Below are 16,206 nucleotides of genomic sequence, written 5' to 3' on the forward strand. Positions count from 1 at the left end.
GGTGTGTCGTTGTTTCGAGCACCCCTGGATGCTAAAGTTAACCATTAATTATACTGTTAGCTTTTCCGAGGGCATAAGTCACAGTGGAGCTTGATCTACTAAATCAAAAGGTATTTCTCTCTGTGCCTTTCATTTATTGTAGCTCTGTAATTGCTGAACAAAAATTAAACTGCTTGCTTTTAATGATGGCGTCTTATACTTTTGTACAGGAATCTGTTTCTTTTACCTCTTGGTGCTCCTGCGTAAAGTAAGTATTAATACTGCCCTGTTTTACAGGTGCAGGAGAAGCTGACTATACTGTCAGGAAAAAAAGCCAATAGTAGCTTATCCATCATCATTCTGAGCTTTTACTCCCAGAAGTCTCATATTGTGCTCTAGAATGTAGACTTAAATAAAATGTAAATGAATCATTCACTAGAAAACTAATTTCATAGAATTAATGCAAAGTATGTATTTTCCTGTTTTCTCATCTTTCCATTTCTTAATTCATCTTGGTAAATGCTGCACCTGTCTGGAATACAGCTGAAGCTAAGGTTAGCAACCCATGAGGAAAAATGTGCAGGACTGTGAGCGAAGAGCCAAACCTCACACCTCCATTTTATCTCAAAGGCTCTTCAGAAGTGATGTCTATGTTGCAAGCTTTTGCATGGCCTCATGAGTGCTCCTCTAAATCTTGGCACCCCTCAGGCATCTTATAGATATTTCTGGTTGCTCATATCACAGATGCTGACAGTAGGAACAAAAACATAAAGTGGAGCTAATGCACTGTAAGTGTTTGTAGTAGTTTGTCTCTCCTGGAGAGTTTTTGAGAAGCCTACTCATTTTAAAAGGAGTGTTTATTGGGAAGCCTCTGTGTGGTGGATGAGGTAAAGCAGAGCGCTTCCATGGCACTTGAGGTGTGGAACCTAATGTGGAGTATATCTGTATGGAACTTCGGACCCAAGAGTAGGCGTTACTGTAGCAGTTGCTATTAAAGTTTCTAAAACAGATAGAATATGGGGGAGAAGGAAAAAAAAAAATCGGAATAAGCATAGGTGGGGAGCATAGCTGATGGTAGCAGTTGGGTCTACAAGCCCCAAACCTCTGTTGCACAAATTCTGTCACAGAGCTGACCTTGCACTGCAAGTCACTGTAAGCAAGAGTATTTAGTGTGATTTTGCTCTGGCACTCAGGGCCTCATGAACAGGGCACAAAACCGCCATTCCCGTGAGGTAAGACGCCCGCTATTTCTGATGAGAACAAGCAGCAGCCATGTTCACCCCACAATGCTTTTCTGCTGAGGCGAATGGGGTGCCTCACGCTGCCCCCGGGTGTCCTGGAGCTGAGGGGCCGGGAAATTTGTGGGGCAGGAGCTGTGTGAAGCTGAGCGGCCGGGAAATTTGTGGGGCAGGGGCTGTGTGGAGCCGAGGGCCCGATGAAGGCGTGAGGAAAGAAGCGGCAGCTCCCGCAGCGGGCCCTGCGCTTTTCCCGCGCAGCGCCTCGCCGTGAGGCGGAGCCGGCGAGAGCCCGAGTCCTCCGGGAGCCGTGCGCAAAGCGAGGCGCGGTGGGCGCTCTAGGCGGCGGTTGGCCGCCATGTCGGTGTCTATGGTAGCGGGGGAGGAGCGGCCCCCGCCCAGCGCTCCGGAGCGGTTGCGAGGAGGAAATGGCGGCGCGGCGCGGCTGAGCCCCTCGGCGGCGGCGGCGGCGAGACCCCCGTCCCCTCCCCGCGGTGAGTGAGGGCAGCCAGCCGCAGAAAGCACCGGGACGGGAGAAGAAAAGGAGCGGAGGAGCCGCGGGGGAAGGGGGGGCTGGGCGCCTCCTCGGGCCTCGTCGCCTTGTGGGGCTCGGTTAGAAAATGGAGGCGGGCGGGCGGGGAGGGCCGGGCCGGGTCGGGCTGGGCTGAGGGGGGGGCCCGGCGGGGCTCCGCGGCCTCTTCGCAGGGCACCGCCGGGCTCGGGCACGCCGTGAGCATGGCCAGCTTCCACAGGAGGTCGGCGACTGCGTGGTGGGGAAGCCAAAAAACCGCCGCAGCCGCCCCGTAACGCTCCGGTCGGGCCGGGGCGCAGAGGACGGCCTTGGCCGGGCGGAGCGGGCTGGAAGGGGGGCAGCCCCGCCGGGGGGACGGGACGGGACAGGAGAGGAGAGGACGGTTGTGAGCTGAGGCGATCCGACGTCACACCCAAGCTGACGCCAGCAAGCTTCTCCGTGACGCCACGACCGATCCAACCGCCGGCCCGTTCTCTTTCGGCGTGTCCCGAGGTGCGGGGGGGGGGGGGGGACGGTACCGGGGGGGCTCCAGGAACCCGAAACCGGCCCGGGGCCGGCCCGCTGGCTGGGACGGTAACGGCCTGCCCGCGGTGCTGCTGTGCTCCGGGTGACAGAGGCGTGCTCCCCATCGGTGAGTTACACAAAAAAAGTAGAGTTTGGTCACGCTCTGGCGACTAGCTCGTTTTGGGGCAGAGAAGGGGTTGGATCTTTAGCTGGTGCTAATCGTCTCCCGGCTTAAATATTCAATAAATTCGCTGTCAATAACTATTTCCTCCACCCATCCATACCCCGCACTAATGTACTTAAATACTGTCTCTTGGAGGTGATGGTGTTTTAGAGCTGCTTATTTGGCTTGCGCACAAAGCTAATCTTTGATTGTGACCAAATTTTGTTTTATATAATTACGTAGTTTTCATTTTATTACCTCCAAGTGATAGCTTTATTGGGCGGGATAGCTATACTGGGCTGTATATAGCAGGTGAAGAAGACTTAACTTTCCATTTTTATCTTGGAAAGGACATTACAATCTTTATGTTACAAAGTGTTTATGTATCACACTCTTCATGCTGTATGTTAAGTAATTAAAAACAGTGTAACATTGTTTTTTTTGTTTGTTTTGGATGGGCTCTCACGATTCCCTTTTTCTAGGAACTTCAGGGAAGCAAAAATGCAAATTCCTTATATTTAATATAAAAGATCTAAAAGGATGTGTATCCCAATTTTCTTTCCTGGATAATCTATTTGAGACTGCAGAAGTAGCTGTTTTCAATACTTAATCATCATAGCCTTATTTAAACAAGTTCTTTGGCAGCTGATATTCAACTACCTTTTGCTTAGTTTTGTGAGAACTCTTTGTTTGTTTGTTTTAAATCTATTTTACACAGGGTTTTTATTGTAAGGGGTAACTTGACTTGGTATAGCTTCAACTGCATCTTGTTATAACTTCTGCAAACAAAATTTACTAGCTGTTTAAGCAGTTGAATTGCTGGTCAATGAAAAATGGCAATGTGTAGTTACTGTACAAGTGTAGCATACACTGTGTTAATTGTAATAGATATTTTGGGTTGTGCTCCACTTTTATATATGCCAGCCGCTTGTTATCGTTCTTTGACATTTGGAACTTTCTATAGGAATAAATATAGAAGTGTGCTCAAAATAGCTGTTCAGAGTTAGGCCTTAAAAATTTTCCCTTGACAGTTCCAGAAACATATTGCACATAAAGGCTTTTTAGTGCACTTTGGTGGAAGAATAAAGGCTCACGTTAGCCTTCGGCCTACTTTGAGACCACGTGACTCCAGTGACTTGCAAATCAAGTAACTGTTGATTTCAAGACTAGAGTTTAAATATTTTTTCCATATTTCCTGTTTTTCTTTTTAAAGGGACACTTACGTTCTGTTGGTATGCAGATGAGCTTTTTGTTCTGCTGCAAATTTATGTACACTGAAGTAATTACGGATTTTTAAAACTGTTGATGTATAAAGTACATACAATTCAAAGAATGCTTCAGAGGGTGCTTTTCATGATCTGAGTTTTTTTATTTTAAATTAAAACAAAAAAGCTAAAAAAAAAAAAAAAAACCTCCCAAAAGCAATGGTAATAGAACCGTATGAGCCCAAAATAGTAAATGAGATTGAATAAGTTTTCCGGTGTGTGTTGGACTCAACAAAAGATAATCTTTGTTCTGTTTAATCCTACTTCACTGCTGAGATTTTCTGGAAATAATTATATTATTTGATTTCAGTTTATATCTTTATAGATGTAACTTAACTGTGGGGTTTTTAATTCTGTGCAGCTTGAAACTTCAGTCGGAAACACTCAGCGGAGAGAGGAAGGGGAAGGATTACAGGGATTAAGTTAAAAGATTATGAAATTTAAGTGATAGAAATGGAAGAAGACAGGGCTGTACTCAGCGAGAGTAAGATTAGATGGTTTCTAGTTGACGGAAGTAATAATTTGTCTGCACTGGCTTTAATCTCTGGTGCACTTTTTCTGCCTAGTGTCTCCTTTAGCGCTCAACTAGTAGGACCATGGCAGAAAGTTTAAGGACAAGATTTTAATATAAGTAAGTTTTACCCAGTTTATGCGAGAACTGGTTCCTTTTTTGTGTGCACTCAAGCCCATTCCTTAGGACGATAATTAGTCCACTGTCAATTACTCTTTAAAGGTTATATTGCTATTATTTTTATCTAATACAGCTTCTGAAATAAATGAGTGCTCCCCAGGTTTTACCGGGGATAGTGTCAACAGCATTGTTAGACTTTGAGGCTAAGAAATATCTTAAAAATTCCAGTTAGGGAGTTAAGACGCAAATATTAAATGTGTATTATGTGTGTTCTCATAGTAAACCCTAACCAAAATGGGGAGTAGAACTGTCTAGTGTATTTATCATAACATAATCAGTATGCTGTAATTACTGTGTTTCAGTGAATTCTGAAGGAGAAATTCATTTCTGTTTTGCTTCATATAATGAAGCCTTTTTGATGGAATAAGGATGAAATTGATAACTGGTTTCAGAAATTATATTTTAGCTCACTTATTAAAAATTAAGAGTTTTAAAAAGTGTAAAAAATGCAAGATTTTTCATCAACAGCTGTGCTCACAGGGTCAGAAATTGTAATCTTGCAGTTGTTCTGAGTCTATTTCTGTCCACTCAGTTCTGCTGACAACAATAATTAGACATGCCAGAGGATACAGATAGTTTAAATTGTAATACTAATATTTTTTTTACATGTAATGTTTTAGGATGTGTAACTAGTTTGTGTTGTAACAATTCCAACTTGACAGAAAGCCTGCATAACTACTGGTTTGTGTAAAACTCTTGAAGAAGAGGGGATTTTAAGTACGGTGTAAGTGTTCAAGCTGAAATTTGTCAGTTCTAGAATCACAATGTTGTGCGTTTAAAAATAAACAAGCTACAGGATATTGAAGAGTTAAACCGTAAGGATCATAGACTTGGCCTGAACAAACTGCTGCTGTTCACTTAACAACCCGGCGTTCTTAAGTCACGATAAAGAACCGATTTCTTTGGCACTTCGCTGGATGAATGCCAGGTTGTGTGAATCACCTTCCCACTTTTTGGTTCCTTTGCAGTTGCTGAAAATAGTTTTCAGCGCAGCTGAAGAGGTCAAGTTTTGTAACAGAAATTGAATGTTAGGCAGATAAGCTATATGTATTTGTAAAAAAAAAAAAAAAAAAAAAAAAAAAAAATTCTATTCGAGATGTTGGAAAAAGAAAAGAATGGTAAAGATTATTGTATAGTGAAGTGAGTAATACCCAATTACAGTCAAAGTTTGTAATTGATATTTCTGTTGCCTAGTTTAGGACCATAGCTTATAAAAGTGGCTTGTACTGGGTGGGGCCTTTAGAAGGTTTCTTTTATGACAATTGTTAATTTTTTTCTTGGAATCTAAGCTTTTGACCACAAAAAGGTTCCTTCTCTGCACCCCCCCCCCCCCTTTTTTATTGAAAAGGGAAAAAAGAGCAAAGTTATCTACACTGCATGGGATTGTGCTTACAGTGGTTCTTAATCAGCAAAATTTGCCATTTCTGCTCATACTGCTCAGAGCCTGAAAGAAGAACCTGACCAAAAAATTCAATTGTATTTTATTTTAATTGGGTAAATTTTAATTGTTAGGTCAGATATGGGATTAGCTTTCACATAAGAATGTCAATTAAAGCTTCAGAGAGTATTGTAGGAGTAGTAAAAAAGCTAAAGTCTCACAGTAAGCCAATAAAGTTTCTGCCAAGTCTTTCAAATACCCAGGAAGCTCTGGGGTAAAAAATACCAGTGGTGCCTATACTTTTCTTTCCTCTGAAAATTAGTTCATGTATCATTAAATACAGAAATCCTAAACTAAATATGAATTTTGGTTATCAAGCGTGATTATGGGCAATTTGGAAGATGTGGAGTGTGTGAAGTGCATGAAGTTCAGGTTTGGCTGTATTAAAGTTGGGTCAGTACCACGGCTGGTTCCAGTTCTTTCCCCAGCTGTTAACAGAGCTGTGCTGGCAGAAGCTCTCGTGTAACCACGTAAGTTCGGATCCGTTTGCTAATGTAGCTCTGTTCATTCGGGGAGTCTGAGGCAACTTTCAGTCTTGCTTCTTCCCGAGATAAGCTGCTCCTTTACGTGGAAGAAGCTGTACTGGTGTGTTGGTAGAGCTTTCGTGTTATGTGGGCAGCCACCCTGATAAAGCTGCACTGCACCAGGATGGTGCACACCTGCCGCTCCACCCTGTAAACAGAAAAAGTCCAGGTAAAAGTACAGTTTTGATGGTGCAATTACCTAGGTGAGAGAAGCTTATGGCAGCACTGCTCTGTTAATTGGGGACTGTACCCCTTAACATCCCTGACTTGTACAATGTGACAGTGAAAGTCTGTAGTGTAGATATGAGCACAGTCTTTTCTTAAATAAAAATGTAATGTTTGCAAGGTAGACTCATGCTAAAGAACCTTGAATATTTCTGAGCAATTGCTGTTTAGCTGAATTCAGCTCTGGGAACTTCACTTTGATTGAAAGAAGCGTATTTTTGCTACTTATTCAGAATAAAATAAATGTAATGCTTGGTGCTGTCCTCGTTCTGCCGCATTACCGTGTGGTCCATACCTTCTTTTTTCATCACCTTTTTCTGACTGTTCTCATCCTCTATGGTGCAATCTGATACAAGAATATTTTTGAAATATTTTCCTGGGGAAAATTATTTCCTAGCCCAAGAGACATAAAAATAAACAAAAGTCTCTGTGTATTTTGTGTTGCACACACCGGGGAGCTACTTCATGCTTTTTGTTTTTTGCTTGGGGTAACTATTTTATACTGTGGGGTTCTCATTGTCTTTTCTGCCTAAGTCTTTCTGTGAATGAGAGTCCACTATGTGCGCATGGTAATTGGATTCTGTGTATGCACGTTAAACTCAACACTTCCAGGAGGTCCCACGTTCGCTGCACGTGTGCAGGGTTGGTGTCCTGCGTGTGCAGTTATCCCTCAGGTGAGGCAGTGGCCACGGCCTTCCTCTGAGGCTCATATAAGGTAAGTGAGTAGCCTAAAAGAAATCACAAAGGATGCTGGTGTGTAAACCTGTTTCAGACACGCGGTAGAGAGGGCTTGTATAATGAGTGACTGAAGACGTTTTAATTTGGAAAGGTTAATTTCTTGCTTACAAGAGCAAGGACCACGTGAATATATGTGGTTGTTTTTAAGGGAAGCTGTTTATTTGACTTCTCGTAACAAATCCGTGTTCTCAATTATTTTAAGAAGTAAGCTGCCGGATTGGTTTGGTTTGCTAGGGAATTTTTTTGTCAGTCTAGGATACTTCTTCAATACCTTTCCTAAGTGGAAAAAATGGTCTTGTGACATTTATAAATGTCTTCAGTCTCATTTTTCTTGAGAGAAAAACGTGGAAAAAAATAGAACACTTGTTACTGCATCTTTGGAAATTAAAAAAAAATAAAATAAAATGCAGTTAGTGTTTAAATTTTAAAGCACACCAGGTAACTGGTGTCAGCACTGCATACTGATAGTACTCGCTGTCTTGTAAATGTGCCCAGATCCTGGTGATGCTCTGTCCTGAGGTGGCTGTATAGCGTAACGTTTGTATTTGCCTGGATTGATTGCTGCTTCATGCAGTCTCTAGGAAGAGCTGACAATTCTTAAATTAGGATGGGGCATTTCTGAGGAACAGGGCTGTATCACTGAGTTATATGTTACTGAATTGGCATCATTGAAATTACAAAGCATGTTAACGTGTTAGTTTTTTAATGGGAACTAATGTATTGACTCTGGAATAGGAAGAAGTTCACTGCCACTTTGAAGTTGTTAGTACTGTGGCTTTATAAGGTGGTAGGTTTGTTATGGTCTTAGAACTAATTTAGGATTTAACTAGCCAGCAAGGCATTTACAGATAAGTGCTGCAGTTTTTGTAGCATTGTCTCTGCTTGGTTTTTATACCCTTAGGTCTAATAATAAGCAGCAAAACACTTAAATGTTATGCAAATTGTGTTTTTAATGTGATCCTTCAAACATAAAGTTTTTACTGGCATAAAATGTATTTACCAGGGATGTCTGGACTTTGACCTTGAACTGCGGTGTGTCTAGAGAAGTCAAATAGTAAATCAGTTGGGAGTGGGGGGTTGAGCTCACATCAGTTTCCCCACATCTGGACTTAAGCCTTATGACCACTGTTTTTCTCCCTCTGCCATCATTGTATCTCTTCTGTCACAACATTCTCATTTCACTTTGAAAGGTGATTTCCTTCTTTCAGAAGGGAAGATACTGTAAACAGAATCTGTAAGCGGTGGTTACATTTTATATGAAAATAAAAAGACCGTATAGCAGTTGAACTTCTGGAGAAAATTGGTGCACTGTACAATCCAAGCTTTCTTAGCGTGTATGTGACTTCTGTCAGGTTGTGCATGTTGTTGTACACCTGCAAACGTCAGAGACACTGTATCAGCCTTGAGATAGGCTCGGACCAAGCAGTTCCTCCTCAGAGGAGTGGGGACATGTCTCAGTTTCATGATCTGGTTTCTGTTGCTTCTCATCTAAGTAGTCTGCTCCTGCATCCTTTCTGAAAGAGCTGATGGAGGGGACTGCTGCAGCCTTGTTCCTACATGGCTTTTTCCAGTGCTAGTACAGAACCTGTTTCCTGCTGTTCTAAGGGTCAAAGGATTGTACCTTTTGCCCACGGTCTGAATGAAACTGATTGTTCATGTACAAAGTAGGTTTTGCCCTACTGACTTCCTCTGAGCTGCTTTCGTGATGCTTGTTGATACAAGGGATTATTTCTGTTGCTGTGAAGTAGAAAGAGCAGTGGTTTCCCAGATGTCGTCTTTGACAAATGGGGATGCAAAAAACATTTTCTAATGGAATCAGTATTCCAACTAGGAGTAGCATCAACTAAGCCATACTGATTTTTTTTTTTCCCACTTGCCTCCTAAATGTTGTCCTTAGTTGAGTTCTTAATCAAATTTTTCTCATGTGATGCTGACACACTCACTTAATAGGAATTTTTTCAGTGCTTAAAGGAGGCCTTGGCAAGATCTGTGCCTATTTTACAGGGAGCAGAATGAGCAAACAGCATCAACTGTGGCTGGAAGCACTGTTACATCATTCTGGGAAGGATGTTTTCTGTCCATTTCATAGCATCCTGCTGTTCCTTAGATATTTCAGAAGCCCAGTATTTTGCTCTTTGGTTCTAGCCAAATGCCTTGCATGTAGTGTGGTCTAATTCTGAAGAAACAGAGAAATATAACCAAAGGCCAGTTCCAAGTCATTCTAGTTGAAGCTGATGTTTAAAATCATGGCCCAGACTGGTTTTGTGTCAGGATGTGGAGTTGAAACTGGTCACCGATGAATGATACCTGTGTTTAATAGATTTTAATTAGTGTAAGAATTGTATTATGCTTTTAATTTCTTTGCAGGTGCAAGCACTCTCCTGTCTTCTTACTAACTTAGTTTTTGGAAAGCTGCTGAACCTTAAATTGATCCTTCTGATTGTGTGAGATTTCTGGCCTGTCTTTGGACCCTGGCCACTGAATATCCGTAATGTATCTGAAACATTAACTGAAGCTGAGGTCCTCTTACCAAAACAAAGACAAAATCCTCTTTCCTGTTAGAGTAGAAGGAAGCCCCCTTCGTTAGGTAACGGGGCTGACTGAATCAGCTCCTCCTGGAGGTACTAATGTCCGTCATGAGTCTTGAGTATGCAGTGAGTCTTAACTTCATTGCTTGTGTAGGGGTGTGTTGTGTTTGAGTTCTCTTAAAGTCAGATCTTTCTTTAAGGCAAGTAGGGAGATGAGAGACCTAGTAGGTGCCAGATATTCCTCCTTTGGCTAAAGTATTCTTGCAAGGTGCTTGTGTAGCCTGTAAATTGTTAGGCACGAGAACTTGTGCAAGTCACAGCGTTTTGTCTGAGTATTGAAGAGCAGCACTCACATCCAAGAACGTGGAATAAGGTGCAATAGATTTTGCCTTCTAACTGTAGCTATCATGAGGATTAGCAGTAATGAGAAGAAAAAAGATCACTATTCTCTCATAAAAAAAACTCTCAAAAAAAATCTAGTAAGTGGTAACTGAAGAATTTACACAATTTTGACATGGGTCTTTGCTTGTGCACAAGTCCTTGGATGAAGGAGAAATGAGGCTACTACTTCTGTTTGCTTTTAGTTCATGTTAAAGGTATTATTACTAAGCTGACTTTCAGTATCCTTTTTTAGAGTGAGGTCTTCCTAGTTAATTGACGTAGGAAGTTCATCATGCAATTAAATGATAAGTTCTGAAAAAGCCAGTATCTTCATGCAGTCTGTGGACCCACTGAATGCACTATTACCTCTTTAGAGCAAATGAAGTGGAGATACTGATTTGAATGTGTGGTTTGTTGAACGGACCTCCATCTAAAAATAGAAAGACAAAAAGATGGGGAAATGTAGCAGTTCTTCAAAAGCTTTGCTCTGTCATCATCAGATTAAGATGCTATATTGAGGCATCTTAAAAAGGGCTTAATTAAGTTAGCATTCAGCAGATCCAGGTATCTTCAAGTTGCCTGTCCTGCAATTATCCTGTATTGGCATACATCTGTAACTGGCACAGAAAGCCTCTTTTCCTTCCTCTTTTTGCTTTAGACTTCTAAAGTGCTGGGTTACAAAGATGGCAGTACATAGTGGTATGCGTTTGATGAGGTTTTGTCTAAAAGTGACAGTGATAATGTATGTACAGAAAAAGAAGAATGAGATTACAAGCTTTCCCTTTCTGTTTTTTCACTGTTGATTAATGAAGACGTTGGAGGATGGGTATCTTTTTAATGTGTATTGCATGTCTGTGAACAAGTGCTATTGCAGTGGCAGGATTCAGAATTTGGGAATATCTTTTCTGCCTCTTGTTAGATTGGCTGCTGATACTCCCTAGAATTTCTTCAAGCCCCATAGGCTGAATAACCCAACTTGGCAGTAGTGAAGCACTTTACCTGTAAAATAATGGGGGAGGAAAAACCTACATAAATATTTTCTTGGCTGAATATCCTTTTTTTGTTCCAATTCTAGCGAAGTGACTTTTCTTTCACTGGAATGCTCACGTTACAGTTTGCAAGCTTAAAACTGGTCAGATTTTGAAAAGGGAGTCTTGGCTGGGGGACAGATAACGAAGTGCTGCTGGATAAGACGTGATGAGCTCTTGCTGAGTGCCTGACGGTGTGCACAGGTTGAGAGAGATGGGCTGAGCTGATGCAGCATGCTGCTTAAAGGGCTCTTGTTCTCCATGCCTGTTCTTGCGTGTCTTTGCACTAGTTGTGGTGGTCAGTTTTCATCGTTTTGGTTCTCTTTCAGTTAGTTTTCTGCTGAATTAATAAACCAAATCTATTGATGAAGAATTCAGGTAGATGTTTTGTGGTAAAGAGGGTTGGGTGCACGTGACACACAACACCGAACTGTGAGCAGGGGAGAAGGCAGTAGGAAAGTAGCAGCCCACGTAATGTTGGGGCTGTGCTTGTTCTTCGTAGTCCATAAATGTGGATTTAATAGGCAGTGTGAATCCCTTGTTTGATGTGGACCTGATGTGTTATGTAAGCATTTAAATCAATAGACCTGGGATTTTTATTGGTGAAGTTTACTTCCCCAATGAAGGGGAAAGAACCTTTTTAAGAAATTGATTTGTTCTTCCAACTTCATAGTTGGCCTTAGAAACTTACATATTTTCACAATGGAGATCGCTTATCACAGAAGTTGCTAACCTAAGCAAAACCAGAGGATTTCTGAATAAGCAAGAGTATATATGTTTATTATTAACATCTTGTTGTACTGCACAATCATTTTTAGAGATTATGGTCTAAGATTTTTCCAAAGGTACATGGTAGCCTTTCTAAAGGAGATGTGGCAGAAAGGCAGGAGGGTGTTGATAGGAATTGTCTGTTTGGCGAAGTACAGCAATTTTCAGTTTCCAGCTAGAACTCAATTTCAGAAATGTGATTAATGTGCTGTATTAGGAGAAAGAAGACAGTAAGTTTATCATAAATGTTCAGTTCCTTCAAATCTAGGTAACCATTTTGTTGCTTCAGCTTACATTTGTCAGAATCTCAACTGCAACTCAATAGTTAACTAGAGAACAAACAAAAATCATACCAAATTTGGAAATAGTCAAATACCTGTTTCTTTTCCAAAGCTCCTGTATGTTGCAGTGAATGTTTTTTGCAAACGGTTTGTAGAACATTTACTTAGCAATGTCAGCTGGCTTGTTATGTTTAAAAGTGTAATTGTGAGTTAAGGCTTTGTGCTTTTGCTTTTATAAACTTTCTTTTTCAGCCTTTTTAAAGGCATTTGTGTTTAGCCCATCTTTAAAATGCAATTCTGCAGGAGCTAAATAAGAAGTAATAAGTAAATAAGTGTAATCTGGACCAAATGGGGATACTAAATAATAGAGGAAAACAAGCATTTTAAAGCAAATATGGGGCTTCTGTAGTTTTAGTGTGTTAAGTGTAATAAATTTTATGCCTACCAAATTTGAAATAATTTTGAAATTGTAGTTCTATTAGGCTTTTTTCATCTAGGTAATAGAGGTAATAATAGGTAATAAAGGTAATAATAATAAGATAATGTCCCCACTTCCCCCCCCCCATTCCACCCTCTCCCAAAAAACACACGTTCTTGAATTGAATTTAAGTTTTTCAGTTATGTTAAAAATAATATGTTAAATTAGAACTGTGCACTGTGCAGCCTTGCCACTGGGTGGGGTATGACTATCAGACTGAAAAATGTATTGAGTTCAAGGAGCCAGAATAGCTCCAGAGAAGAAAGGATGCTGATTTGACTTCTGGAATACTTTAGTAATATCGGCTCTGTGGCTCAAACGTAACTGTAAAGAGCGTGTTGCACGCACAGCCCTGCATACACCGGTGCTTAATTGTGCACTATGAAATCCATCCTTTCTTTACACTATTCTTTCTGTAGTATGTTATTGGATACGTTATTCAAACAGGATGCACTACTTGCGTGTTTAAGAAGCACAGTTTGTTTTCACAGTTTAATATAACTGTTGAACAAGAAGTGATTAGCTGACTTTCCCTCTTCCTTTAGGAATATCACTTAAAAATTGCGTGATGTGTGATGAGTTGGAGATTCTGAACAGGGAGATTGAAAGGTTATTACAGAGCAGCAGCGTGGAAGAAGGCACTTTTAACTCAGACTGTCTTCAGCCATCAGTGACTGACTCCTTGGATGTAATCACTGATTCAGACAATGGAGCAAAATGCATATTAGAGCAGGTATTCAATGACGTGAGATACAGTACTAGGGTCTGTAAGATTAGGTTATTCTGTTGTCTTTTTTGTATAACTTTTTTCCTCCTTTTTTTCCTTGAGTGGGAATGGTTGGCACAGGTGAAGGACGTATATAATCTGTATAATCCTCTCCAGATAAAGCACAGAGGTGGGAAATGCTGATGTAGATTTATCTGTATAGTCATGTTTTTCAAAACTTCTATTCCCACAGTTGTGCAAATTGAGATTTACTTTTTATGAAATAAGTGATCCACTGATGACAGATCACATTTAGGGTGGGGTTGGTCTCTTCCCTGCTCCCTATATTTGGGACGATGACATGGCAATAGAGAGTACCTAGATGATCATTGCTTAGAAAGTAAGAAGTGTTTCTAAACAGCAGATTATTACCAAAATCTGTTTTTAATGCTTCAAAACATTGATAAATGTTCTAGTGATTACCTACACCTAGTATGGCAGTTCCCGTGCATCTTTAATTGCAGAATCCTGACACGCAGAGTCTGTGTCCATTATTACTGTTCTTTTGTCTCCACCTAAATTACCAATTCAAAAGTGACTTTTCTTATCCAGTTAATCTCCCAAATTCTTTTTCCAGTGTTGTGCTAATGTGGCAGACTTTTGGGGGGTTTTCCTGCTGATTTTCAGCCTCATGTGCTCAAAAGCAAGCAGTCAGTATTCATGTTTGTTTGCCATTTCACATGTGAATTTGGACCCCGGACCAAATAGTTGGTCTTGTTCAGATGCTTTAAATAAATGATTTGATTCTGAAATGTTTCCCAAGGGTTGATTTGGGGGGGGGAAAGGTTTCAGATTCTAATGTCATCTGCTGTTCTTGAAATACAGCTTTCAAAATGCTCTGTATTGCAAAATGTTTTTAGTAAAAGGGACAGCGATAGGGAATATTTCTGAATTTGATATTCAGCTATAATTTTTTATTATCCCACCTTGCAAAACCATTGAGTAGCCACTTGGATTTAAGTCCTCAAAGCTGCATATGTCTCCTGTGATGAAATTTAGTACAGACTGGGTATGCCAATGTAGTTTAAAAGGATTTCTGCATTTTCATTGTACAATATATGCTTACTGAATTTCATTCAGAATGCTTTTAAATACTGGAAATGGAATAGATTTGTTGAATACAGCTTGTTACTGCTATGATAGTCTTAATGGATTGATTCACAGTGAATTGATGAGATGACACTTGTATTTTGAAAGGTCTAAACTGTTGGTAAGTGGTGGAGGTGGTATTTTTTTTACTTTTTCGTTCCTGTTTCAGTGTCTTTCTGAAAATAGAAAGCTATCAAAAAGGCAAAATAACAAAAGTTGGTTTATGAAGTAATGGATAAAAAACAATTCCAAGCTTAAGTGTACAGTGGTAAGATAAGCTCATAGATACGTTGGTGTCTTATTTTGTCTCATTTTTTTCCAGGTGTCAGCAGGAAAAGGACAGTTTTCGGTATTTGGTCCTGCTGACAGCTCAAAGACTCAGTCTGGCGCGTCTGAATCAGGAAATTCAGCATGTGCTGAAAGGATAATGCTGAATGACTCTGATCCTTTGCTGCCCTCATCTGGCTCTCCTTTTCATTCGTCACAACAGGGAGAAACCATTCAAACCTCTAATGCTGTGTCAGGTAAAGATATAGAGGGCATTGAAGACGCTTATTTCTTTACGTTTTATCTGGAATTTAAATCTCAATTTGGATTACCTCTGCCTGTAGCTTTTAGCATTTCTTCATCTTCAAGGTAAACAAAGATGTAAATTTTAAATATTTCATCTTGTTCAGCTCTTCCATTGCAGCCTTTTTCTGATGTGAATATAACTTTAGTGTTGCCCTTAAAAACAAAACAAATATAGTTAATGATTTTTTTTGGAGAATTTAATGGAATTTCCTGTTAGATTTAAACAGTTTCAGCTCTTTATTATAGTACTACAGGCTTAAAATTCATTTTTGATTCTAACTGAGATGTTCAAATTTGATAATCTGAAATCAAAACAATGTTCTGGAATCTGCTGCCTTTACAGCTATATCTATAGTATCTCATTGAAATGACTAAGTTGCAACTTGTGTTACATTTTTTAAATATCAGTGTGGTTTTTAAAATTCTCTAGCTTAATGGTTTGCTTAGCATTGATAGTTACGTTTCTGTTTTAACACTTTGTTAAATATAATAATAGAAAATAGGAATTAAACTGTAGCAGGATCATGTGTGATACAGCAGAACAGTGATGCAGCTGATGCAATAAGTGAAATAAGGAGGCAGTTATCACCAGGGCACACTGCAATATTTGGAAAGCAGATTGAAACGCTTGCTAAAGAATGCCTCTGAAAACGTGTAGCTGTAATATATATAGCTTTGATTCTTTCAGCAACCACTGTTATTTAGGAATTCTGTTAATGTCTCCATTTGGCTAACCTGTGTAATTCTTGTGCCAGGAAGATGCATATAACCACTCCAAAAACATGCGTGGGGGAGAGTTATTTTTTTCCTTATTGTTTTTGAAAGTACTGTTTCTGTTTATCCAGTTAATTGTGGTATACTTACTACTGCATATTATAGTCTCACATGAGCGATGTGATTGCAATGACTGCAAAACATAGTTTCCGAATTCTAGGAGACCATTTTTTACATGGCATGCAACTCATTTGAACCATTGCGCTGTGGTGTAATACTAACTTTAATACTTGTTTGAACCAGATG

At 40.2% G+C, this 16,206-nt stretch overlaps 1 protein-coding gene across 4 annotated transcripts in view; it reads left to right on the forward strand.

Moving 5' to 3' along the window:
* DIDO1 (death inducer-obliterator 1) overlaps positions 1–16,206 on the forward strand; it is a 58,005-nt gene that overhangs the window by 3,101 nt on the left and 38,698 nt on the right. Inside the window, exons 4-6 of one of the 4 annotated variants that reach the window (XM_080558019.1) lie at positions 210–247; positions 523–1,708; positions 14,936–15,137. In XM_080558019.1, coding sequence (XP_080414145.1) covers positions 15,041–15,137 — 97 coding nt within the window. In that variant the 5' untranslated portion in view covers positions 210–247; positions 523–1,708; positions 14,936–15,040. Of the gene's footprint in view, positions 1–209; positions 248–522; positions 1,709–13,303; positions 13,492–14,935; positions 15,138–16,206 lie in introns of those variants that run through there. The other 3 variants (XM_080558018.1, XM_080558020.1, XM_080558021.1) reach the window with 3 other exon arrangements.

The sequence above is a fragment of the Anser brachyrhynchus genome (genome assembly GCF_964034855.1).
Source record: "Anser brachyrhynchus genome assembly, chromosome: 16".
NCBI classification, from domain to species: domain Eukaryota; kingdom Metazoa; phylum Chordata; class Aves; order Anseriformes; family Anatidae; genus Anser; species Anser brachyrhynchus.